The 25,170-nt window shown below is 47.1% G+C and overlaps 4 protein-coding genes across 6 annotated transcripts; 2 read left to right on the top strand and 2 right to left on the bottom strand.

Moving 5' to 3' along the window:
* Positions 1 to 2,244: 2,244 nt before the first annotated feature.
* trh (thyrotropin-releasing hormone) lies at positions 2,245 to 3,680 on the top strand. The gene is made up of 3 exons (XM_086141319.1): positions 2,245 to 2,326; positions 2,489 to 2,696; positions 2,990 to 3,680. The coding sequence occupies exons 2-3, from the start codon at positions 2,504 to 2,506 to the stop codon at positions 3,574 to 3,576; spliced, it is 780 nt and encodes a 259-aa protein (XP_085997445.1). The 5' UTR covers positions 2,245 to 2,326; positions 2,489 to 2,503; the 3' UTR covers positions 3,577 to 3,680.
* Positions 3,681 to 5,887: 2,207 nt separating this feature from the next.
* rbsn (rabenosyn, RAB effector) lies at positions 5,888 to 11,457 on the top strand. The gene is made up of 12 exons (XM_086141316.1): positions 5,888 to 5,999; positions 6,924 to 7,188; positions 7,337 to 7,471; positions 7,603 to 7,703; positions 7,788 to 7,833; positions 7,925 to 8,086; positions 8,162 to 8,421; positions 8,526 to 8,596; positions 8,676 to 8,762; positions 8,836 to 8,938; positions 9,011 to 9,115; positions 9,190 to 11,457. Exons 2-12 carry the CDS (start codon positions 7,026 to 7,028, stop codon positions 10,282 to 10,284), a joined length of 2,328 nt encoding a protein of 775 aa, XP_085997442.1. The 5' UTR covers positions 5,888 to 5,999; positions 6,924 to 7,025; the 3' UTR covers positions 10,285 to 11,457.
* A 579-nt stretch (positions 11,458 to 12,036) lies between these two features.
* On the bottom strand, positions 12,037 to 13,890 carry mrps25 (mitochondrial ribosomal protein S25). The gene is made up of 4 exons (XM_086141317.1): positions 13,669 to 13,890; positions 13,008 to 13,114; positions 12,831 to 12,918; positions 12,037 to 12,507 (listed from the first exon to the last, which is right to left on the bottom strand). The coding sequence occupies exons 1-4, from the start codon at positions 13,800 to 13,802 to the stop codon at positions 12,318 to 12,320; spliced, it is 519 nt and encodes a 172-aa protein (XP_085997443.1). The 5' UTR covers positions 13,803 to 13,890; the 3' UTR covers positions 12,037 to 12,317.
* A 302-nt stretch (positions 13,891 to 14,192) lies between these two features.
* nr2c2 (nuclear receptor subfamily 2, group C, member 2) lies at positions 14,193 to 23,174 on the bottom strand. Of its 3 annotated transcripts, none has more exons than XM_086141900.1 (15): positions 22,990 to 23,174; positions 21,683 to 21,767; positions 21,247 to 21,339; positions 20,905 to 21,105; positions 20,714 to 20,819; positions 20,411 to 20,590; positions 19,963 to 20,119; positions 19,787 to 19,877; positions 19,399 to 19,544; positions 18,017 to 18,194; positions 17,784 to 17,905; positions 17,402 to 17,541; positions 16,701 to 16,838; positions 16,492 to 16,597; positions 14,193 to 16,404 (listed from the first exon to the last, which is right to left on the bottom strand). In XM_086141900.1, the coding sequence occupies exons 2-15, from the start codon at positions 21,740 to 21,742 to the stop codon at positions 16,230 to 16,232; spliced, it is 1,893 nt and encodes a 630-aa protein (XP_085998026.1). In that variant the 5' UTR covers positions 21,743 to 21,767; positions 22,990 to 23,174; the 3' UTR covers positions 14,193 to 16,229. The 3 variants fall into 3 exon arrangements, 2 of the variants coding, with proteins under 2 accessions (XP_085998026.1, XP_085998027.1); XM_086141901.1 differs by having other exon boundaries at positions 21,683 to 21,735; positions 22,990 to 23,136; XR_015104387.1 differs by lacking the exon at positions 14,193 to 16,404 and having other exon boundaries at positions 16,499 to 16,597; positions 17,373 to 17,541.
* Between the last annotated feature and the right edge of the window lie 1,996 nt (positions 23,175 to 25,170).

Below are 25,170 nucleotides of genomic sequence, written 5' to 3'. Positions count from 1 at the left end.
ATATTCCACAGATATTCCCATCTAACCTCATCTGTAAGCCTTTCCATCACCATACCAAATGAAGGAGGGGCTCAGAGATGATCCCCGATGCACTCCACCTTGAACTCCTTCGTCGCATCTCGCCACAGCGTCACAGCCGTCATACATGTCCTGCGCCGTTCCGACACCTGCTTTGTCAAATCCACAAAGACACGGCGCAGCGCCATCGGACGTTCTCGGCACGTCTCGATCACCATTCTCAGAGCAAACATCGCATCTGCAGTACTCTTTCTTGGCATGAAACCACTGTGAGTCAGCTCATAAATCTTGGTAGCAACTCCCTAAAGTCCTGATTTGGTTCCTCCTTGTGCTTTCGCTCTATTTCTGTGCGCCCTGTTAGATCCTTGGTCTTTGTCTACCCTTCCCTGCTTCCCTTTATCAATGACCCACTTCTCCTGCTCCCGTTGTCCCCGTCAGCGCCGTATGTCCGCGGTGTTGACAGCGATTGGATTTCTCTCTGGGTTTTCCTAATTCCCTTTCCACGTCGTCCTCGTGCCTCTTCAGCCGGTATCTCGTGTTCCTGACCCCAATTTGGATTCCCTTGTAGTTTGGGGGGATTTCGTAAGTTTGACCTTGGCCAGCTCAATGGACTTTTCATTAGCAGGACGTCAGCACAGTGCTGTTGCTGAAGTTTTGTCAATTAAAGACTTTGGTATTTATCATTGATCTCACCGCGAGTGCTTCTATTTGGGCCTCTGCCCTTTGGTCGTGCATACCGATAACGTCAAGCCACGGACAAACTCAGCAGAGTCACCATGACGCGCAGGTTCTAACGGAGCCGAGGGTTCACGAGTGGACTCAGACACATTCAGCGTCTTCTCAACACTTGTGATCCGGGGGGGGGGGAGATATTCCAATTGGGAAAAAAAACGAAATCGCAAATATTATCCTTGCGTTGGTCGGTTCAAGGTCACGGGCACGGAACTGTTACCTGGTTCTGCTGGAGGCGGCGGCTTGTTTGTCCCTGTTTGGACTGAGGTTGGAGCTCGGTTCTATGGAGCGGCATCATGATGAGTCCTCCGAGGCCGATCCCCGGTCTGGATCCATGGAGCCGGATGGCCTTCAGTCCTACGAGAGGACCAGTGCAGATAATCTGGTTTTAGTTGTTTATTTTCTACTCATTCTTTTTACCACTTATCTTGCACCCGGGGTTGCGGGAGGCGACGACAGGGTTCATCCTGGAGCGGCTGCCGGTCAATCACAGGAACACATATGGAGACATACAACATGTCTGTGGAGGTTCTCAGTCGTCCAGGTTTTGGTGAATTCTTGTTGAAATCTTCTCGTCGTGGCAACCGGACTTGAATTTCTTCACTTGAAGACGTTTCCCCCCCTCACCCGAGAGGCTTCTTTGTTATTCATAAACTCCCCGCAGGTCATTAGAAGTGAAGAAGCCTCCCGGATGTGGGGTGTATTGGCAAATCCAGTTGCCGAGTCAAGAAGATTTTGACGTCCAACCATTCACACTCTCATTAGAGACCTGCAACTACCTTACATTCACATCATCTCGAGACCTTCAAGCATTCATCCTCTCATCCACACGTCTGGACAGTGAAGGTTCTCCAATGAAACCCCAGGAAGTTACTGAAGCCCCGTTGACCAAACACACACACACACACACACACAAACTACTGCCGATCATCAACAGCGTCCATGTTTGACTGTTAAGAAATAACATTTTGACTCAGATGGACACGCTTCCTGCAAAACATCATATGTCGCTGGTTTCCTTCCTTCCATCTTCTCCTTCCCCCTCCAGAGACCTGCAGCTGCTCCCATCAGCAACTCCATTCAAATGATTAAGTATTAAAAGCACTGTTTATTTGTTTAGGTCGTGCACGTTAACCCCGGGAAACGGACACGTGTGTGATGGATCCGCGGTTTACGCAGTGCAAAGAAAGGCGGTTATTGATGGCGTGATGGTGAAATACAGGATGGCGATTTGAAACCAATTTGAGGGAGTTGCGCGGGTCGGTGACGCAGAGTCGGACCGCGTTTCCCGCGGCCTGTCCTTTATTTGTTTACTAAATGACAGATTTGCCCCGCGGCCTCTGCGGGGCGATCATTCACCCGCGTCCTGTTAACGCACGACTCGGTGACATCAATGGAGACGAGAGATCCTGAAAAATGACTACGGCGATGGCGTGACGCCAGAGGAGCGGCGGGGTATAAAAGGACGGGGCCCCGCCGCCGTCCGGTCACACCTTTGGAATTGGCCTTCGCGGGTCACCAAGCGGCTGGGAGACACCGAGCCGGCAGCTGCACCGAGGCTGGACCAACTTCTCTGGTGAGTCTTTACGCGGCGCTTTTTCAGCCTCGGGTTTTTCGTCCCTGCAGTCCGGAGGGGAGCGAAGCCTCTCCCGGTGCGCATTTTGCAGGGAGTGTGTTGGACAAACACACACACACACACACACACATTTGGTTTATATCTTTCGTTTTCCTTCCGCAGACGCACCAACTTACCATGAGGTCTGCGTGCCTGCTCGCCTTGGCTTCGGTCGTGTTGAGCCACCTGACGGTATCCGGGGCGCAGGGCGTCCCCGGCGGGGAGGAGCCCGACCCGCGGTCCGCGGACGACGACGCGGCGCTGCGGAGAGCCGAGAGCCTCCTGCTGAGGACCATCCTCAGGAACCTGCAGGATGAAGACGGCGGGAACGGTAAGATGGGTTGGATTCAGCAGGATGGAGGGATGTGTGTGACTTTTATGCGAAGCATCTGCAGATAGGAAACCCTTCCAAAGACTCCAGAGGGTTTATTTGGGAGGTTTTGCGTTTGCGACCGACTTGTTCCTGTTGGTTTATTGTTATAAATATGTAAGATTGGATAGTTTTCGATGGTTTGGCACAAACCGGCCGCCGTGCGTCATGACGCATTGCGCAGAGGAGCATCCGGAGCTACCTGACGGTGATGTTTCCCCCTCGAACTTTTTTTTTTTTTTTTTTTTTTTTAGACGACCTCTCCGACCAGCCGGAGTGGCTGAGCAAACGGCAGCATCCCGGTAAGCGCTACCTGGACGTGGAGAAGCGGCAGCACCCGGGCAGGAGGGAGGAGGACGGCGACGGCATGTACGCGGCCGTGGAGAAGCGGCAGCACCCGGGCAAGCGCGAAGACCAAATGCGCTCCGTCATCCAGAAAAGGCAGCACCCGGGGAAGCGCTCCGTGGCGGGGCGGCTGTCCGACCCCACGCCGGGGCTGCTGGGTGACCTCTCCAAGCGCCAGCACCCCGGCAAGCGCTTCCTGCTGCTGCACAACAAGCGCCAGCACCCCGGCGAGGCGGCGTGGGACGCGGACGCGGACGCCGACGAAGACTTCCCGGACTTGGAGAAGCGTCAACACCCCGGGAAACGCTTTTGGGATACTTCCAGCGCGGATTTGGACGCGGGCGGTCCGTGTGACGCGTTGGACCCTACGAGGTGCAGCAAGACCGGCCTGCTGCTCGACTTTTTAGACAACGTCGACGTGAGCCGCGCCGAGGAGAAGAGGCAGCACCCCGGGAAGCGCTTCGCCCTGCAGGGAGATCTAGTGGAAGAAGAGTAGCTTCGCTTTGTGGAGGTCCGGAGTGTGTGTGTGTGCGTGTGTATGTGTGTGTGTGTATGTGTGTGTGCGTGTGTGCGTAACTGTGTCTTGTAAGTGTAAACCAATACATTAAGAGAATTATTAAAAATAAAAAAAAAAGGTGCATCATGTCCCAGAACGCACCGGGATCTGTGCGCGCAACTGCAGCCGCCGCCCAGGCTGTAAATACGGCTAGAAGAGGAGCGAGTGTTATTCGGGAGGAATTTGCGATTTCAACGCTCGTCGTTTGGCCGTGAATCCGCCGCCGGGGTGCGGGAGGGGGAGGCGGGGAGGGAGGGAGGCGTCGGGCCGCCGGCCGCACAGCGCTGCAGCCTCCGTGAGGCGCCACAAGCCCGACGGCCCACGCAGGAGACGGGACGAGAAGACGGGCTCCACGCATTGTCCTGTCAAAGTACATCTGACCGGATTGTGTTTCCTTGTGTGTGAAACTTTGAATAAAAACCACAGGCGTTTAAAAATTCTTGTCATGCTTCCCCCCCCCCCTCCATGTCATCAGATACTGTAAATTCTCATCACCTTCGCCAATGATTTCTTTATCAATAAAGTGCATTGGTTTAAAATAAATGGACGCGTGGTGTTGCTTCTTAACAAGTCAACAAAGCGTTGAGTCCACTCGGCTGTCAGTCAAGCGGCCCGTTTGGTCCGGCAGATGCTCGGCCTCGTCTGAAATCATTGAGGAGACCGAACGGAGTGACAATCACGGCCTAATGAGGCCCGTTCCATCAGAGGTGTCCCTCGGAGGGGTCGATATGCAAATGGATCCTCGGGAGCGAAGACACGGCGCCCAGATGCACGGCTCCTGATTCCAATCTGAGGTTCAGAAGGTCGCCGCTCCTCGAACCCTCAACCCCCGTCCCGGCCGACATCCATTCCAGCAGGAAACGTCCATATTGCCCAACAGTTCACAACGTTTTTGCAGAAAACTCCCCACTTGTAATTGAACGCTGACTTTATACGTTTAACTTTAGAAACCCCATCAATCCTCGTGACTTCTATTCAAGTAGGCGTCCCTACAGGCAGAAGGTTGGCGATTTGATTCCCAGCTCCTACACGACAAAGTGTCCTAAACATGCGTAGCTTAGCAACAATAACTGCACAGGCTTCGTCCGTACAACCTAAATAATTTCTCAGCAAGTGGTAATATCCACGGCCGTGCAGTCCTCCCGCGTGACATCATGGCGCTTGAGGAATTTAAATGCGAGGTGATTTTAAGATTCAGTGCTTGTAGACAAATGAAGATGGATTTCCTGACAAATCTGCCGATTTTACAACTAATTCCGTCCCGGCTCACCTCAGGAGAACATTGTCAACTCTGACAGACCATGAGGACCACAGATGCACGAGGAGAGCAAATTTGATGTTGATACACGAAACCGATTTTAAAAAATGTTATGAAGATAGTCAGATATACTGAATTAAATTCTCAGTAAAACAATGCATGCTAAGTTTTGCATTAAGCAGCTTAAGCTGTAAACGGTGAAATGTTGTAAACAGTGATATTTCTTGGTATTGAAATAAACGGGAAGCTGCATTTATCAGTCATATGGAAATTCCCAAAACTCAAAAATATTTTCTCGTTATTTCTTAGACTATTGTCGTTACTATCTTTTTATCTTATTACTTTGTTTATTCTGTTTATCTTTATTACATCACAGAGCGTGCCTGAGTGGCCCGAAATGCACTAAAGAAATCTGATGTATTATCATTGTTTGAAAAACACACCTGTGCTCCTGGAAAAAAAGAAAAGCACAGGCACGAGTAGGTCCTGCAAACCCGGTGTGTGTGGATAAAAACGCCTCCTCTGGTCTCTGGGTCGTATTAATGCCTAAATCCCCCTCCATTTAGCCTTTGAAAGTGCAGTTGTTTGAGCTGAACTTACAGGAACACATCTTCTGGCATGGACCAGGGGGTTGGAGTGGTTGTCCTGTGGTACTGAACCTTCCGGATTTGGTCCGCCGGCCCCTGGCGGATTAAATGGAGAGGTCACATTTTGCTGATGTGCTCTGCGTATGTGACAATACAGTTCTTTTTCGTTCTTTTGCATTAATAGAAATGATCTGTGGATCCACTCCGAGGTGAAAATGCACAACACATGTTTTTGCATTTTGAATCCTTTGGATATAAATAGGTTTAACACGAAAAACATGTTAAATTATGAGTGCATCGTTTTAAACACAAATGTATCAACTTTCCTGCGTGGCCGTGTCGCGAGTGGGCTGCGCCTTCACACACCTGCAATTCGCGTTTGGTTCGGTTTGTCCCTCCTCCCGCCCCGTACGCCAGGAGCCTCGGTCACATGACCAGGCAAGGCTGCTGCAGATGGTGTTGTTGAGCTGTCAAAAACAAACCCAACAGTGAACACAACACTTTAATCGGGTTTATCTGTAAGTATACACGACCTAGTGTGCTTATGAGTCAACACGATTTGAGTTTAGGGGGTTAACGTTATTCGTCCCCGCTATTTTGGAAATAAGATGGTTGGTAAAGCGGTGGTTTAAGTGAGTGTGACCCGCTGCTAGCATAGCAAGCTAACGTTGCATCCTGTGTTCAGAATGAAGCTGTAACGTTTACCCTTTGGATTGTTTATAAGCCCAACACTGCCGATCGATAAATAATGTTTGCCCGAGGCCGACGTGCGATAGGTCTGTAGTACACTTTGGTTTTCATCCTGCGTCGGAACGGATAAATCGATCGCATTTACTGTATCCACCCGCCAATGCTAGCTGATGATTTGTGCGTTTTACAAGCATGTATTGGGCGTGTGTCAGTGGACGTGGTGCGAATATATTGATAAACCGCACTCCGTGGCAAAGGGTCGACGTTTGCATCCTCTTCTTTTAGTGTTGACAGGGCTATTCCTTCACGTTTCAGGCCATTATGTATGTGATGTATTACTGTAACCTCTGTAACACATTGTGTCGCAGTTTATTGCTGAGACACTCTCGACTCAAGTGTTAACAACCTCATAAAAAGAAGCACCATGACTAGTCGGTGTCACATAACTTGCAGTAAATCTTTGTATCTGCATCAGACCCTTGGACATGACATAGATATCACAGATTGCATTAATAACAGGGTCTCCAACCATTGTGGACACATCTTCTAGTCTTGGAAAAACATTTAAAAACCTGATAGGTACGAGAATCAGTCACATCAGCAATTGTAAAATGACCGCAGTCTGAATCAACACCAGCACAGTGTGACATCACCTAATGTTTTTTCATATTATATTATATACAATTCTTCTGCAATAGCTGGAGATCCGCAGAAGGAGTGGATCCTGAGTCTGCTCTGTGTGTGTGTCCTAGGAGTGTGTTGTGCGATGGAAGCAGTATGGAGTGCTTTGCTCTCCCAGTGACGTGACGTGACGTGACGTGAGAGCCAAGGATCCGACAGCCCGAGACACCGTCATGGCCTCCAGCTATCCGCCCCCCTTCGAAGGCACCGGGGAGGTAAAGGAGGGTTTCCTTTGCCCGCTGTGCCTGAAGGACCTGCAGTCTTTTTATCAGCTGCAAGATCACTATGAGGAGGAGCACTCTGGTGACGACCGCCACGTTAGAGGGCAGCTAAAGAGTGAGTGTGTACTTCAGAACTTGAAAGTTATCCCGTTTTTTTTTTTTTTTTGTCAAATGGTGAATTTTAGTTCACTTTTCTAGTTGGAGCGCTGGCGCAGGAGGTGTGTCTCACTGGAACAACAGCAATTTCACGTGCTTGTTTGCAGGTTTGGTTCAGAAGGCCATAAAAGCCAAAGACAAGTTACTGAAGAGGGACGGAGAGGACAAACCGGACACAGGCAGTTATGAGTCCTTCTACTACGGCGGCGTGGATCCCTACATGTGGGAGCCCCAAGAGCTGGGTGAGACCGGAAGCACTGTCCACCAAACCTCCTCGCGTGCTTCAAATGACCTTCAACATGAAGAACATTTAGAACATTTAGAAAGGCGGGGAATTCAGAACCGTGTACAGCTGCTCTTCTTTTCTCTCTAGGAGCAACTAGAAGTCACCTGGACTTGTTTAAAAAGCACCGGGCGGCCCGGATAGATCACTACGTCATTGAAGTCAACAAGCTCATCATCAGATTGGAAAAGGTGAGGCCGCGTTAACAAGTAAGACTCGTTCAGTTTTCGCCCCAGCGACCGGCGCCGCCGTTCACGACGAAAACTGTCTTTCAGTTGACGGCGTTTGACAGGTCAAACTCAGACGCGGCCAGAATCAGAGGTGGGTGCCGCCGTCCGGAGCCTTCTCGGATCTTTCCCTACGTACGGAAAGACCCGTCGCTCATAACGAGCGGACGTCTCTTTCTGCGCAGCCATAGAGAAGTCCGTGGTGTCCTGGGTGAACGACTCGGATGTGCCGTTTTGTCCCGACTGCGGGAACAAGTTCAACATCAGAAACCGGCGACACCACTGCCGTCTCTGCGGCTCCATCATGTGCAGGAAATGCATGGAGTTCGTCCCCTTACCTCTGGCCCGTACGTACTCGCTCCGCTTCCTCACATCCAGAGGAAATCAGCCCGGTCGTTCACGGATTTCCTATTCGTTCGCAGAGAAGCTCATTAACGGGACGCGGGAAGCTTTGTGCGTCCCGGGAAGCCCCGGTCAGTCCCATTCCCCTCCAGCAGGCGGGGGCGGCGGGATGGGATCCCGGCGGGGCAGCATCAGCAGCCTGAGCAGCGTCACCTCCATGCTGGAGGAGAAGGACGATGAGAAGATCCGCTGCTGTCACCACTGCATGGACACGCTGCTGAAGAGACAGCAGAAGTTGGAGGAGAAAGACTTTGTACCCGATATCGTCAAACTCTACGAGGTCGGCAATGAAACGGGCCGGAGGAGTTTACTCCCGAGCTTCCTTCCTGCCATTCATTGCGAGTCTTCTAATATTTCCTGTTTTTCCACATGTCTCTCCGGCAGCGGCTGAGGATGTGCATGGAGAAAGTGGACGAAAAGGCTCCGGAATACATCCGCATGGCCGAGTCCCTGAAGTACGGTTGTATGATAAGCATCGCAGATGGTGTTTAAACAGTGTTCCTTTTGTTTTCTTACTATTGTGCACTTTGACAGTGCCGGAGAAACCACCTACAATCTGGATACAGCCGGCGGGCTGAGGCTGGAGGTACAGAAGTACTACGAGCTGATCGACGCGCTCAGGTACGATGAAGCGGCGAACACGGCGGGAGGGTTTGGGGTTCGGATCTCATCGGGAATCTGCTTTTCTTTCCAGTAAGAGGATTTTAACGCTTGGGGTGAAAGACGATCCGCAGCCGCATCCAAAGACCCTCCAGCTGCAGAAAATGATCCGCTACACGGCTACGCTGTTTGTCCAGGTGAGGCTTCGCACAGGGAAAACACACACACTCTCACTCCTCTTCCGCTGACACGTTTTATCCAAACTGCAGGAGAAGTTGTTGGGCCTCATGTCCTTGCCGACTAAGGAGAAATATGAAGAACTGAAAGAGAAGAGAAAAGAGGAACAAGAGAAGCGACTCCAACAAGAGCGGCTGGTAAGCTAGGAGAGGCTAATTCTCTGGAACCATCGAGTCATCCGAGTTGAGGAAATGTTTCCCTGCGCCGACAGGCAGCCCAGGAGGTCCTGAGGAGGAGGCAGGAGAGGCTCCGCGTCCCCGTCAGCACCAACGGCGAGCTGCCGGAGGCCCCCAGAGGGCCGCGCATGACAAAGGCGGGAGGCTGGCTGCCGTCGGCCGACTCCGCCCACGCTCGCGGCGAGCTGGAAGACCCCCTCCTGCAGCAGATCGAGAACATCCAGTCGTTCCTCCGTCAGGCGAGGGAGGCCCGGAGGGCGGACGAGGTCGCCATGCTGGAGGAGAACCTGCGTCAGCTGCAGGACGAGTACGACCAGCAGCAGACCATCCTGGCCATCGCGCTCTCCGAGAAGCTGGCCCAGGAGGAGAGCTTGCAGCAAGAGGAGCTTCACCGCTTGGAGGCTCGCGAGAAGAAGGAGAGCGAGAACAGGATCGAAACCTTTGGGACGCCTCAGCCCGCCTTCGCCTGGGAGAGAACTCTAGACATCGGCCCCGCCGGCGGCTTCCAGCAAGAAGAAGAGCCGGCAGAGGACGTGACCCCGAAGGCCGAGCGGAGCCCCTTATCCGTCAGAGGGGTCCCTGCTCTCTCGGGTCAGGAGGAGTCGCCTCCCAGGCTCAGGAGTTTAGGAGGACACGTAACTCCTCCCGGTGGAGAAGGACAGAACGCCACCTCCCTCAACCCTTTTGACGACGAGGACTCCACTCCGACGGAGGAGGACCCTTCCAACCCTTTCTTTGCAGACATAAAGAGCGAGCACGAGGAAGTAGCCAACGGGAAGAAAGAATACAACCCGTTTGATGAAGAAGAAGAAGATGAAGAGGAGGAGCCTGAGAAGGTTCCTGGCAACCCCTTTGAGGAAGAAGACGATACCGCCGCAGGAAACCGTTTCACGGAGGCCAGCGCGAACTCCCGGGCCGCCTCCACCAACCCTTTCGACGGGGACGACGACGAGGTCGTGCCCGACGTGGAGATGATCGAGGAAGAGCTGCTGCTGCAGCAGATCGACAACATCAGGGCCTACATCTTCGACGCCAAGCACAGCGGCCGCCTGGACGAGGTCGAGCTTCTGTCGGAGAACCTGAGGGAGCTGCAGCGCACCCTGCAGGAGCAGAAGAGCAAGAAACACTGACGCCGCCGCCCCCCTTCTCCCGCCGTCCGTCGAAAGCACACTTGACGTCTGTAGCCTTGTGAGACCCCCTGAAACTTCTCCATCTCTGGAAACACTTCTCCCGCATCCCAGCGCCCAGCGGGTGGAGGCCCAACGCCCGGACAATACCGACCATGCCGCATCTTGGACGATGGAGGAATGAGAAAAGTGTCAAAGGAGCGTCACTTCGCGGCAGATCCTGCAGAAAACCAAGTCATTTCGCAAAGGAGCGGCTTGTGCATGTTTCATATTCAGCGGTTGTATTAAGATGTTAGCCTGTAAACAAGGCACAGCTGTTCTGATGTAAACGGATGAGACTCAAGGGAAAGTAAACATCAAATAATGCATTCATAAGACCATGAGTAACATCTAGCAGCGCTCATCTCAGCATGACGTTCGTATCAGCGCCTTCACCCAGGCACGACCGTGTCAAAACCAAAACATCTTAACATAACAAGGGTTCCCTTTAAAAGTGGGGCCGTGACCCCGCCGGATAGAGACTCTAAACACTGAACAACTGAAATGTTGAAATGAAGGTTAGTTAGATTGATTGAGGGCCGTTTCTTCGGAGATCCCGAAAGCGGCCGCGACGCCGGGGTGGAATCAGAAAAGATCGCGTCCCTCTCCGAGCTCTCCGAGAGCGTTCGCAGACGCTCCTGTCTCACGAGCAGAAGTAAAAGCACACTATCATTTCATCCCTTGAACCCCTATCTTTGACACTCTAATGGAAAAATCTAATTTAATACCTACATGTACATTTGATACTTTATAACATGAACCAGTGTTTGCTCTCTGAGAGCATGTTTTTGTTTGCGACGTAACGCAAATGTTAATCTTCACGTGAAGAGATTCGGGCCTTTTCCATGTGTATCCCGCACAGGCGGCGCTGAACCTCGGACCTTTGTTTCATCAGTGCGCCTGAACCGCCGCCGTGTGCCAAGTGAACAGAAAATGTTGTCCGTATTTGACTGCGAACTCCCCCTGCAAGTGATTTTGTTTACAGCAGTGCTACTGATCCAGCAGTGACCAAACTCGTCTTCCTGCTTACTGTAGATCGGGATACTCTAAAAGATATTGCTGTTATGTGCTACGAATCAAGATCTGTGTGTAAAGCATGTTATCTGTTAAGTGATTCTGTCCAAGAAAAAAAAAAAAAAAAATTACAGAACCACCTTATCCATTCTATAACACACACACACACTGTATATTATTTCTAACGGCACTTTGTAGTAAAGCTTTAGTGAACAAATAGGACACTAAAGTCTCACATAAATAATCCACAAGATCAACAAAATCTTTAGGTCAGTGCTGAATTTAGTGGTACATTTTCAGTGATAGGAACACTAAATTAATACCAGCAAGTATTATTACTCACCGCATGGCAAAGGTTTTTAATCCAAGCTGTCATTTCTCTCTCCGGTCCCAACGGCGTGTTCCGTGCTGCGAGTCTGACGTTCAGATGCTTCGGGAACAAACCAGCACTAAAACGTTTTAACCCTGTGGAGCTTCTTGACGTGTCCGTTTTAGCTTTGGATGTGTGACGCACTCCGAACTCAATCCCTCTGGACGCAGTTTATTAACATTAGAAGATTCCATCGACGTACCATTAAAAAAAGTTGCCTACAGTAAAATGCCTGGACTTCCTTTTTTTTTTTTCCCATATACTCGGGGCATGTTTTAAATAATGTATACTACAAAAAATACTCTTAATATACATATTAAACAGACAAATACTTACAGCCAGACACATTTTATTTAGATGTAAACTGAAAAATATTGGTCACGGCACTTAACGTCCTATGGATTCTTCAACCGCGACATATCTTGGACAACGTGATGAGGCATCCTCGAAGCAGAGGCCGCCTCGCCCGCGGCCAGAACGTCAAGACCGTCAGTCCATAATTTCCCGAGGCTCTACGGCAAAGCCGAAGGCCGGTCCTTTCGGACAAAGCCGATGCCTTGTGTCCCGGTGCAGCAGTAATGTCTGTTTAATCTACAAGCGGTCCGTGTTACTTTTACTCCTGGGACGCCTTCATCTGGGCGCGATATTTACCCGTCATCTCTTTTGGCAGAGGTGTGAAGCCGGGACAGGGCACCTGACCTTCCACCTCACAGATACACTCCCGGAGGCAGTATTTCTTCGGCCCGAAGTTGGCAGGGTTCGACGCCTGCATTTTGGCTTGTGCTTCCGCCTGCAACACCGTTCTGGAAGAAGAAGTGAAGGCAAGGGAGACGTGAATAGATGTGGACTGTCGTAATAATGCGCTTACTGTAAGCACGCTCATTATATCTTACGTCAAATGTTCATGTAAGTCGCTTCAACAATTCACAGTATCTTAAATTCTTTATTGCATACCCAGAAATAATCATATCCTTGATTAAAGTGGTTTGGTACTTGGGGTAAAGGATTACAGTTCTTGTTTTCCTGAGTGAAAATGAATTCCGGTAACTTGACCGATAACAATGCACAAGATTTAAAGTGTATTTAAAGCTGCAATTTTGTAAAGAATACATAAGAGGTATCTTACTCTGATTTGGATAAGATCTTTTTGATGTGTTGTGCGATTTGTTTGTGTTCCTTCCCTTCCACGTCCACCAGCACCTGCTCCCCGTCATCTGCACGGACGACAGGTCAGATCAGCGAAGCTCGCACACGAGAAATAAATAATGTTAAATATTAAATAGGGAGGTCAGGAGCTACGAACCCAGGTAGAACTTCAGGAATGGCGACGGTGTCATGTTTTTGAATAACATTATTTGGACCCAGGGGTTTTTATATTGAATCTGGGGAATATTAAAAAACACGAACTTTCTGCAAAACACACACAAGCACAAGTAGTTCCATTCAAGTCATAGAAGAACCTTGTATTATTGCATGCACAAGTGCTAGATTACATTAACTATAAAAAGATAGCAACTCACAGTAGGACATTTTATAAATACCTATCTATAAATTATACTATGTACACTGAGTTTTATTCAGCTATGGAGTAACCGTCATCTGGATAGTAAGATGCACATAGAAATCTGAAAGCTTCCAAGTGCAATGATAAGTATTCACAACTGTACCTGGTAAAAATACGACTTCATATTGTTTTTTTTTTATTAGTATAACAGTTCTCATACTGGCCGTGTAACTATTAAAGCTACAATATTAATAAGCATGACTGATCGATATGTCCCGGTAGTTAGTTACACTACCATCGCAAAACCATCTGGGATGTCGGCACGTTTAGACAGACGTTATTTTCAATTAATGGAACATATAAACTCGTAAATCACAAAAATAATTGAAAAAAACAACAACAACACACCAATAATAAACCATGTAGCCGTTAGCTAGCGTTAGCATCGCGCGGCTCTGACCTTGCTCCGTCGCTCAGTTCTCCGCTGGTGTTATAATTCACCGTCATGATCTTCACTCTGTTTTTAAAGATGATGTCGCCCTTCTGGAGATACTCCAGCGTCCGTCTGATCGGAAACCTGCCTTTCATCGGCATCTTGAACGGCTTTTCTCTTCTTCACAACAACATTTGAAACGCTGTCACGGTGAGCCCTCCCTCCAGACGCAGCATGCGAGGCTGTCGCGTCTTGATGACGTCAGCGGGCGCCAATCCTGCTGGTACTTGTAGTTTTTAGACAAGGAAACGCATGGTACCTGTTCATTCATAAATTAAATTCTTAGTGATAAAAAAAAATACTGAGATTGGGTCTGAGATGTTTCGGGACAATTAAACGTTTTAAAAGTTGATGTGACTGTCTTCTCTGTCATCTGCTCAGTATTTAAAGACTTTCTACAGGTTTTAACAGTGCAAATGAAAGTTTAATCTGATTTTACATACAAGCAATGACGGACTCAGTTGTGTCATATTTGATGAATAACTGTTTATTTCTTTATGTTTTTCTTTTGAAATGTGCAGCTTCAGAGAAGCCACCCCTGGAGACTGGAATGGTGGTCGAGGAGCTCAGTCATACATTTTATCTTACATCTCCATCAGAGTGAGGTAGAATTATAAAGTTGTGACAAACTCGGGCAAACATGAATACAGTCGAGTCACTTAAATTGTCTGAAGAGAACTGACATGGCCAAAAAAAACCAAAAAACCCAAAGAAGTTTAACATCGTATAAAATTTCAACAGCAGAGTACTCAAACCACAAAGATGAGAGAAAATATTTTCTGACCTAGTATCTTCTAAGGATGAGCGGTTGGTGGTAAATATCTTAAAGCCACAACATTTACATCAATATTTTCATACAGCATTTAATAAAATGCATTTAAGCAACTTCTTCATGCACTGCAATGCACTATAAAAATCAGAACAATGCTCCTTATCAGGGCCGACAGCAACAAGGTTATAAAACGGCTTAAAAACAACATGCACTCATTTTAATGAAATTACATGTACAAAGGTCGCGTCGCCCCGGCGCTTTTACAGCCTCTGTGGGTTTAGAACCCAAAAAATTACAACCAATGTTCATTTCACAAGACAGACTCACTGACAGCTTCTTTACATCCTCGTTCGGGGATGATTAATCTTACCATTATACATCTGGGGGAGCCAATGCATATCCTCACATGATCTTGAAAGACATCAATGCACTTGAGACCGGCTTCCTTAAAAACCTCTCTTATTTTAGAACCGGGGAAACCTGCCCAGAAGGATTTTAAGTACACTTAGTATGCGACGAGAATATTTGTTCAAAACAAACTTGAGTTTTTAGAAAATGAAGAGAAAGAAAATAATCCAGAGTTTTTAGTCAGCGTGAACGCAGTGCAACACCACAGAAGCTGATTAATGTGCATTTAGCGGAATACAAATTCAAACACGAGTACAAAACAATAAAATAAAATAAAAGTCACACTGCTATACATTAGTAACGGTTTTGAAACAAAACATTTAAGCGTCGTCGTCTAATTTCTTCAAAAGAAATAACTGAGTTCGATAAATACACGTTTCAAACGGATGCCATGACGCCGCTGTGAGAGGGGAATATAGCAATAACTGATTGTCAGAAAGGGAAAAGTGATGAGGTGATTGCACAGGATATGTATATCAACAACTTATTCAAGATAGGCCAGAAAATAAAGTGTACCTAAACACAGAAAGGCATAAAATCTCTGAGATGTCATTAAGTATAAAAAAGACAAACAGGAAATAGGACGAGAGCAGTTGGCTGACAGGATATTGCGAAAACCAGACATGAGGGAGTGATAAAGAGCGGCGAATGCGCAGCGACCACTTTACGGATCGACAGTTGAGGTCTGTCGCTTTTTGACTGAGTTTCGATCTTGTACCTGACTAATGTTCTCCTTCCAGCTGCTGGATTTCTTATAAAGACCTGTTTATTCACGTCGAGGGAAGAGAGAGAAGCGTTACGAAGCGTATTTCCATTCCGTGTAGTATTACATTCAAGCTCGAAATGACGGCACAGTCGTCTTAATACACCTGCCTGTGCTGCACCCAAGTTCACAAATAAACATAATCCCATATAAATACTCTACAGATTTTAATTACATTTAAAAATAATTACACCGAATATGTTTCATCTTAAAGTTAAGACTCCTGAAACACAGGACGTTTTCGTTTTATCCTATCCGATTGGAGCAACAAACGCAGCACTGAATTATGCGTGTTAACGATAAAAGCGTGGCAACCTAGATAAACAATACGGTCAGAAGTTTAAATCAGAAGGAGACTGGCAGATTCCTGTTGTCCATATTTAAGAGCCACTAAAACCAACCTGAAGCTAATGATCGAAACGTTTTGATCCTCCGAAGTGCACTCAACTGTCATCCCAGCTACCCTGAATGACTCCGCATCATGCGTTCAAAAGAATCAAGAGGCTTCCGCACAGGGATCCGACCGAACCCCTCCGGGAACGCCATGTTTAGACTGACAGTTCTTGGCGCCGGAGCGACGAGGTGTCATTCTGTCGGGTCAGAGTCCTGGCTGTTATACTCCGCCGTCTCCATCTTGAGGATATAAGGAATGATGCTGTCAATAGAGACGTTACCGATCAAGCCGGTGAAGAAAAGCTCTTCCGTGATGTTTGAGTTCATTAGGCGCAGGGCCGGGAGGCGAGTCAGGATACGGGTCAGCCTGGAGGAGCGCACGTTTTTAACGGAAAAGAAACGTATTGTGATTTCAAGTGAACTACACACGGCTGGCAAATTCTTTCAAACGTACCTGTAGGTGTCGTCCGGGTAGGTTTTCTGAACGTAGTCTTGCAGCTCCATCAAGGCCTTCTCCTGGAACTTCTCAATCTGCCCGCTGCTGTCCACGCCCGGATGGTCTGAGTCAAAACCGCAACCGTCATTATCCGCAGTGACGACGGAGGCGTCTGCATTTCTGCCCCATCTTTGGTTTAGCTGGTCAAGCGTGAGCGATCAACTCACCGGGACTGAACAACACGATGGCCTTCAGGTAGGCGTATTCGTAGCTGTCGGTCTCCAGCCTGGTCATGCTGTTACAGAACTCCTGGAACTTCCAGATGTGTTCCATCACCTGCTTCACTCTCTCCCCCGAGGGCTTGTCTGAAAAGGGGGAAGGCGATACTGGGGGAACTGGGCAACTGCAGTGCCATTTTGAAAAGATAAGCGTCGCTTTGGTTAATGCTCTTAGCGCTAAAATCAGGACACAAGCGACACCACGTCATGATGGGGGAAGAACGAATAGAAAGAGAAAAAAGCTTCAAACAATGGCCTGTCGGCTTGGCAATTCTGCAGGATTTGCACAAACACAGTTTGTGTCTTGTGCTTTACAGGTTTGTGTCAGCAGAGGTCACCGCTGCTCACCGATTCCGCTTCATGGTACCGTGAGCAAAAAGACATCAGAATTTGATTTGTGCCGCACAATGCGGCGCTCATCGTTGGCGAATACTGACATTGTGAGACTACGGTGATAAAAACGTAAAACTATCCGATGGGTTTTCTCCCTTACAGTCAAATGAGTGAAGGAATGAACACGTCGCTGGAATCCCCCTGATTAAGACCTTATTCATTTGGGCAGAGCAGAAACAGTTCACATATTTTCAGTCTTTTTTTTTCTTTAAAGTCTCTCAGTCCTACTGTGAGATGATGACGTCTTTGGTCCATACCATCCTGGATGCTGCTCTGAAGGTGGTTGATGATGGCAGCAAGGATGGTCGACAAGTTCATCATGTGAGCACACTGAGCGAGACCCAGAGTGAAGAGCTCGTTCCAGCACGCTCGCACCAGACTGGTATTTGCCTCTTGACTGAGGGAAACAGAGAAAGAGCAAAGAGGGAGTCGGCGTTGAGCGCTAATTTTGAAGCTGAACAAATGATGGCAGATCCTGTTCACGGGGAGATTTAGGGTTTCTGCAAGTCTGCCAGCAACGTGTACCGTGTAGAGTTATATCTTCGGTAAGTTCAACTTTTTAAAGTTGCATTTCTAACCGACACGTAAACCATGCACAAGAGGAAAGAGTAGCAAGAACTCCTTGGCGATCCGACGTACCCGAGGGCTGAGAAGGCCGGGATGGAGCGTGCCCAGTGCATGGACAGGAAGAGGAGTCTCGACGCAGACTCACAGATGTAGTGTACATTCAGGAATTCAGGCATAGGGCTGGGCATGGTCAGCTGGCAGGAAAATAAGCGGAAACAATACCGTCAGCAAACTCGTCACTTGCTTCCTTGATTACGAGTAGAGCTCATCGAGTTATGTTAGCCGCGTACGCTGACCTGACCCACCTTGAAGCTGACATGGCTGTCTGTGAGCAGCGGACCTTCTACTTCAATGATTGGGGTCTCCTGGTCCCGACCAATCAGCTGAATGGTTGTTCCACTGACACACTGTGACTTGACTGCAAGACTCTGACCAACTCCCATTTCAGACGGATGGAGAACTTTGGCCAGTGTGTCAAAGGCACTGAACACAAAACACGCACACACACACACACAGTAGAATTGATTGATTTGCAAGAAAACCAAGTCAAAACAACGAAAGAGACGAAAAGTTGTGTGACTCTAAGTAAGACAGAAATAACAATAACAAATGAGTGAATGGCTTTCAACATGGGAATAGGAGAGTAATCTTAGCATACTGAGCAGAGGACAAAGGTAGAGATCTCTGAATCACGAGGGGTCATCTTAGTTATATGGTTATAACTAACTTTATATGAAATACACAATTTGGCAGGGGGGCAGGTCCAAAAATATATCTGTCTCCTGCTGATGATGCTGACGGAGCACTAAGGTACTGCTGCCTCCAGCGTTTTCAAACAATGTTTAATGCGTGAATAAAATTTCATAATTTATGAAATTGCTTTTGTTTTTGGATTTTGTTTTCGGAAATGGTTTTAACCGCATTGGTGTTTTGCTGTAACAGAATGATATGGATATTTTGCAATTCATTAATGGAACTGATTAAACTTGATCTGTATTAGTGCACTAAGATAAACGGCTACGTCCATGGAAGCACCTTGAATCATCTGTTTTCCCCTTCCATTTGGCTCTTTCTCCAGGAGTGTTATTCCTGGCAGTGGCAAAGGTATTAAACTACCTTACTGCCGCCTCTTGGAGTGGACTGCTTTGACCCAGGTGGGAGTTTATCATCACAACAGCTTCAGGCCGTATTAGTTGTTATTCCTGTCTCACTGTCAGCGGACTGAAGCTCAGCAACATAAAAATACAAGCTCTGCTGCAAATTTTTCGGCCTCCCAATTCCCAAATAGTCTGAATGTTAATTGAATCCTGGACCCGCCTGCAGTTTTCACAGTCATGATCACTGAAACATAAACAGAAAAACCCTGCAAGCATGTGCGCCGTTAATTGCTTATATTATTGCAACAACTTGCACGCTACTGTTCATTCTTGATGTTCAGCAGCAGTGACCTGGGACTTACCTGCTACTAATCAGACTGTATTTTCATATATAAACTAAAACTGAATGAATCCTCAACAAATACATTTTTCATACCGTTAAAAAGATGCATACAGTATGCAATTCTATGTGCACCTTTGACGTTAAATGTAAGTAATTCTAACACAGTCATTCTGAAGATGCAAATATGTCCCACTGGTGATCAAACAGAGAAAGGCCCCAAGAAACAGTCCTTCAGATGCTGACTCACCGCGTTATCTCGCTGGTATTTTGCTCCTCATGCTGGCTGTCCAGGGTGTCACCATTGTTCAGGTTCTCCCTCAGAGAATCACTAAAGTTGGCAAGTGATGTCACCACATTGGCAAGTGTTCCCAGGTCTCCCTGACCAGGATCCAGCTGAAGACAAATAAAGGAGTGCACATTATTTTGATCTGGAAGAAGACACAAAAATAATTTAACCAACATTGGAACACGAGAACAAACAGCACAAGAACAAGTAAAACATTCAACTATTAAAACACAGCCGCACCTTGTGACATCTCTGCTCAAAACGTTTAGCTTCAATCACAAAAGACAGCAGCCCTTAACAGCTCAACAGACCAGAGTTTATTTTCCCGTGACTCAACCGGCGTGTTTACCTTTGAGTCAGTGGCCAGCAGCAAAGTGCCGTCGGCCTGCATGACGGGCTGTTCGATGTTAACCAGCATGCCCTGGTCCAGCAAACTGGATCTGAACGTAACACAGCATAGCTAATAACAGGCTGACATAAAGAAAAATCAACAGATGAAGCTGAGCCCTGCGCTCAACCACTAACCTGGAGCCATCGGTCTCTGTGTCAGAGATAAAGGTTGGTGTGGCGATGAGTGGACTGTTAAGGTCTTTGCGAATGTAGATCTTTTGGGTTGAAGCGGCACAGTTGGTGTGCTTCTCTCTGGGCATGACATCAATGGGCTTTCGCTCACTCTGCACAGCTGAGGAACACCAGAACAACCTGCACTTATTTTCAATAGTATTATAATGAGGGAGTCCCTTTTAATTGAGCCCTTTAGCACAAACAAGAATACATAAAATCCTGAATGTCTTATGGAAAGAAATTGTCTTTTCTCGAATTCTTCAAAGTCAAGGAGCTTCAACTTAAACCATGAACACCTTCCCTGTTTCCAACCTGCAGATTTATGCAAACTCACATTCTATTCAAGTGAAGCTGAATTTATCTCTACATGCTTTCCGCTGGTGTTTTTATGACGAGCATGTCAACTCACATTCAGTTTTCATCCCCATGTTAAGACATTTCCTCAAGCGACAGAACTGGCAGCGGTTGCGGTGGTGTTTATTGATGACGCAGTCCTGTTTACTGCGGCAGCTGTAGGTCAGGTTCTTCCTCACACTCCGCTTGAAGAAACCTTTACATCCCTCACAGCTGACGGCTCCATAGTGACGCCCTGAATACACAGAAAAACAAGTCAGTGTGTGAGCGTGCAGATGTGCGGCACGGCCTGGTGTCGGTTTGAAAACAGGATGCAGGACATCAAAACTAAATAGGACAGAAATGTTAAGTCTAGCACCTGAGGCCTTGTCTCCACAAACCACACAGTACTCCACTGGCTGCGGTCTGCTCAAATCCCCCGACTGCCCGAGTAGCCGCTCCATTGACACTGGATCTGTGACAATCTGGGGGAAATAATCGAACCAATATCAAAGAGGATGTCAAAATCATGCCAAATCATAATGATTTAGTGTCATGGTAGAGCGTTACCTGTATCCTTCCTGGCATCAGGTTGTCTGCAGAAGTAAAGATGAGCTGTTTGGAGTTGTGGTTTTCTGGTGAGGCCAGAATAACCTTGCCTGCCCCGGAGCTGTCAGCCGTGGTTAGAATGAACTGTTGCTTGGGAACACTGGACGGGTTCATAGCTGTCACTATCTGAATCTTCTGACCGGTCTGCTGGTCAGTTACAATCTGAGGATGTTAAAGGTGGAAGAGACAGACAGAAACTTAGTAAGCGACAGGAAAGCACAGAGCAGAAACTGCCGATAAATTTAGGGAAGTTTACGTCGAGTGCTAAATGTGCCAAAAGATATAAACACGGCCTACGTTTACCTGTATCCGCTGTGGTGTTGCTGGCTCAGTGGAAATGACCTGAAAGCGTTGTGGTGATTCACTCATTACAGAGTCCGATGGAGAGGATGCAGCCTGGATTGGGAAAGCGTTTCAAATGACGGAAATACATTAATAGCCATACTTTGCAAATTTACTTGGGTGCAAACCATTGCAGATGAATAGAAAATATTGACTTCTAGATGTAGAAATGGAAAATACAAAAAAATAACTCATGGATATGTGAACTTTCAAAGACAACTGAACTTGGAAAACTGGTTTGAAAGCAATGAATGATGTTAAATGTGGCAGTGACGCCTACTCACAGACGTAAACCCTCACGACAGAGAAGGGAAAGATTCAGCCGACGAGAGCAACACCGAAAAAGCATATTAGACTACATGGAACAAGTTGGACGGTCAGCAAACTGCACACTCACCTCTGCCTCGTGCTCTAAGTCCGCTTTCTGCTGAGAGGGCAGATTCAGGTTGGCTGTCATGATGATATAAGGTCATTAGTGAGATCTGGAAAGAAGAATGGCGCAGACGGTACTATTATTCCAAAAGGGTACAGTGTCACAAAAAAAGCCACATGGAGACGGTTTTTCCATTGACACAGCAGCTTATGTAATATTTGTAAACCAGTACCAGATGAAAAACCGAGTGAATCAGTCAGATAATGAATAAAGTAAATCTGCATCACATAGAAGATAGGAGTAGAAAGAAATAACTTTAACTCAGTGTCTACCATCGTGATGAATGACTCGGGTCTTGTGATGCGTCTTTAAGTGTGTTTAAATGCATGGAAAGAGAAGTCGGTGCAATGCCAACTCACTAAAAAGTGGCCTTTGTAGCCAAAGTGGGGTCAAAGTGAGCATAAAATCACCAACGATAAAATAACTTTTCATGCTGCCTCGTTATGAATCATCACCTGTCATGCAGTGAATGGATATCTGAGAATGTGTGCGACCAAACAACGCGTTTGACAGAACCGACTCTCCTGGAGCCTCCAGGATGTCAACCTCCTGACAACTTGTCAGATGCCTGCAGGAGCATCCCCACCCCCGGCGCACCGAGCCAAGGGAGTGGCGTTGGAATCGATATTGATCAATGATTGGTCGACCGGGCGGTCAATCGATACCTCCTTCCCCTCTCGACTACATTAGCGGTTCCAACACGGAACAAAATGGAGAATTTGGCTATCGGCCAATAGCACAAGAAGCGATACCTAACCATTTAATATGTGGGCATTTTCGTTTCGACGCAGGGCGATGACTTGGTAACGCTTCACCGGAGGGGAAGTGTAAAATGCCGGGGTGTTAAAATAAACCCGAGCCGTTGCTGCCTATCACGTCCCCGGGATGGCAAAGGTAAAAGGGTCGAGTTCATCCACAGCCGCTAAGCTAGCTTAGCACAAGAGCTAGCAGCGCTTGTGTGCCTTCACATCCTCCCCTGGGTTTTTGGCTCGCAGGGTTTGCTCCCATAACCAACGCGGGTTGTCACGTATTAATGATTAACGATGGTAAAACTGTCAGCACGACGTGTCAGTGTCGCCAAGCGGTGCCCGGCGGTGTCTTCCCCCGGATGCCGAGCTAACGGGAGTCGGAAGGGATATCCGCAACGGCTAGCTAACAAGCTAGCCGGTAGATTAGCTATGGTCCTTTTTTTTTCCTCTCTCTTTTTTTTTTTAATCATCTCGTATCTCGCTGCGTTTTCTTTGCTTTTTCAACCCGGAGCTGGGACTTACCTTCGAGAAACGGCGTTGGCAGATTTCACGCTCTCAGCAATTTTATAAAATCTATATTTTGTTTTTGTCCTGTTAAAGGTCATAGTTCGTGACCCCCGGCTCGCACCGCTCGGCGCGTTCCTCTTTCCTCTCCCGCGCGCCTCGCACACCCCCTGCCCCCAGTGCGAGCCAGACACTGTGACGTCACCGTGTCTGCTCGTCGAGGCCGTTTATTTTTTTTACATATATATTTTTTTTTTCACCTGTATTCATTTCTTTGGTAATTTTGGTTTTAATGGTTTATATTTAAATAATGAACATTAAAAAAAATCGAGCAGAAGTGTCCAGCGGCGTTTTGCGTTTGTCGTCACGCAGCAGAGGCCGACCTCTGCCTCCCCTTTGTCCCTATTAGGTTGCTTGTATCCGAATATCGACTAAAATCCAAATGTGCATTTCGATTTTCAGACGTGACAGAAAGTAAGACAACATGCTACATGAAAAACAAACGGATGCAGGAGATAAAGTCAGGCTGAGGTGGTTTGGACATGTACGGAGGAGAGATCGTGAAGATATAAAATAGGATAAACTATTGATCCCCATAGGAGAAATTACCTTGTCAGAGGAGCGTATCAGCTATAATGTCAAAAAATAAATAAAAGTAAAATAAATAGAGAGACAGAAGATAGCAAGACACCCACAGGTAAATAGACAGCAACGACAACAGCGACAACATAAGGGATAATAATGGACAACATAAAGGAAAAATACACAACCAGGAGACACAGACAGGAGGTCAAGAGAGATTTATGAATGCAGGGAAACACATGAAGTTAGTTGGTGTGAGAGAAGAGAGGAATAGATGCAGGAAGATGGGAGTGGCACAAAGGGGAGGAAGATTCCTAGTCTAGAAAAATGTTGTGATGTCAATTTCTCCACATGTATGTAACATACAGAGGAATCCAGAAGAAGTTTCTCACTTTCCCATGGTAACATGAAATGAATAAAATAATAATAACAGAGTGTGCATTAACAGTAATGTGCACAATAAACAAAGAAACATTAAACTATAGAGTATAAAGTACATGCAGATCTTCGGGTACTGAGGTGAACACATGATAGAGATTTAAACCTGAAATGTAAAAATAATATATGATTTGAATATAGACAAGCGGCAGAGTTTTCTGTGCAGTTTAGTGTAAAAAACAGTCATTGATGCCACATAAGAGAAACAATTGTAAAATGCATGACATTGACAAAGTATCTGAGTTCTTCGATTAGCGCTGTTGTTTCCCAGCAAGAAGTCTTGAGTTTGAGGTTTGGCCTCCGTGCGGATGTTCTTTCCACATTTTGTCTCATAGATCTTGCTCAACAGATAGTCTCCGTTTTACGACGCTTTTATCACCTTGCGGTTTCAGTGGGCTCTCGGTGACAGAGCGGCATTGCAAGATGCACCAGGTCGATGGGGGTCAACTGTGGGGTCGGGTGTCCACCACCAACCTTCCTATTCAGCCGGGTTAAAACATCATTTACCAAGATTACATTTTTCAATGCACTTCTAAATTAGTCATGGTTCATTCAAGTGTTATAAACGAAAAAGTGCTTTGTCCTTGGACAAATTAAATTCATTTTCAAATGCATGCACAACAGTTGTTGACACAACAGACATAAGAACAGCTTCTAATCACATATCTGAACACATAAATCCCACAAGACCTTACAGAACATCTTATGAGCCACCGGAAACGTCACTTCCTTAGACATCCTTATCAGAATGCAGACTTTGCATCATCTCACGGCACCACATAATGTTTTTACACTCTGCTCACTGGTGTAAATAATATATGAGTCAATTCAGATTTTAATATGTATTTCGTTCCAATGCCACACTTTACTCATATTATACGTGACTTAACATTTGCTCTTTGCACATTGTATTATTTTATTGTGTGTTTCTGTTCTATTGCTCAGTTGTTGTCGCCCTTACATGGCAGTACAAGGTCAAATTGAAAAGTGAAACTCCTTGTATGTGCAGACATGTGACAGCTAAAGAACATTTAAATTCACACATTCAATAAATCGTGTCATATTGTAGCTCGGCACGCTCCAATCATTGTCAGTGAACATATTGTGGCGAGCTGGGGCTTAGCAAAGTAACAATCGAAGTCGAGTAGGACTTGCTCTCAGGATTATGTACTTTAGAAG

Source organism: Fistularia commersonii, chromosome 34 (assembly GCF_037954325.1).
Source record: "Fistularia commersonii isolate RoL2024-O1a breed Wild chromosome 34, RoL_Fcom_v1.0, whole genome shotgun sequence".
NCBI classification, from domain to species: Eukaryota; Metazoa; Chordata; class Actinopteri; order Syngnathiformes; family Fistulariidae; genus Fistularia; species Fistularia commersonii.
Note: the sequence above shows the minus strand (reverse complement) of the source record. Positions and strands in the feature narration are given on the sequence as shown.

Coding starts and splice junctions, on each gene's coding strand:
- nr2c2 (XM_086141900.1), bottom strand. CDS start 21,742: ATGACAGCCAACCTGAATCTGCCCTCTCAGCAGAAAGCGGACTTAGAG. Junction 21,340..21,682: donor ACTTAGAGCACGAGGCAGAG/GTGAGTGTGCAG, acceptor TTCCCAATCCAG/GCTGCATCCTCTCCATCGGA. Junction 16,405..16,491: donor TACCCGGACGACACCTACAG/GTACGTTTGAAA, acceptor GCGCTCCTCCAG/GCTGACCCGTATCCTGACTC.
- rbsn (XM_086141316.1), top strand. CDS start 7,026: ATGGCCTCCAGCTATCCGCCCCCCTTCGAAGGCACCGGGGAGGTAAAG. Junction 8,422..8,525: donor ATATCGTCAAACTCTACGAG/GTCGGCAATGAA, acceptor TCTCTCCGGCAG/CGGCTGAGGATGTGCATGGA. Junction 9,116..9,189: donor GACTCCAACAAGAGCGGCTG/GTAAGCTAGGAG, acceptor CTGCGCCGACAG/GCAGCCCAGGAGGTCCTGAG.
- trh (XM_086141319.1), top strand. CDS start 2,504: ATGAGGTCTGCGTGCCTGCTCGCCTTGGCTTCGGTCGTGTTGAGCCAC. Junction 2,697..2,989: donor GGATGAAGACGGCGGGAACG/GTAAGATGGGTT, acceptor TTTTTTTTTTAG/ACGACCTCTCCGACCAGCCG.
- mrps25 (XM_086141317.1), bottom strand. CDS start 13,802: ATGCCGATGAAAGGCAGGTTTCCGATCAGACGGACGCTGGAGTATCTC. Junction 13,115..13,668: donor GAACTGAGCGACGGAGCAAG/GTCAGAGCCGCG, acceptor TGTGTTTTGCAG/AAAGTTCGTGTTTTTTAATA. Junction 12,508..12,830: donor AAGATCTTATCCAAATCAGA/GTAAGATACCTC, acceptor TTCTTCTTCCAG/AACGGTGTTGCAGGCGGAAG.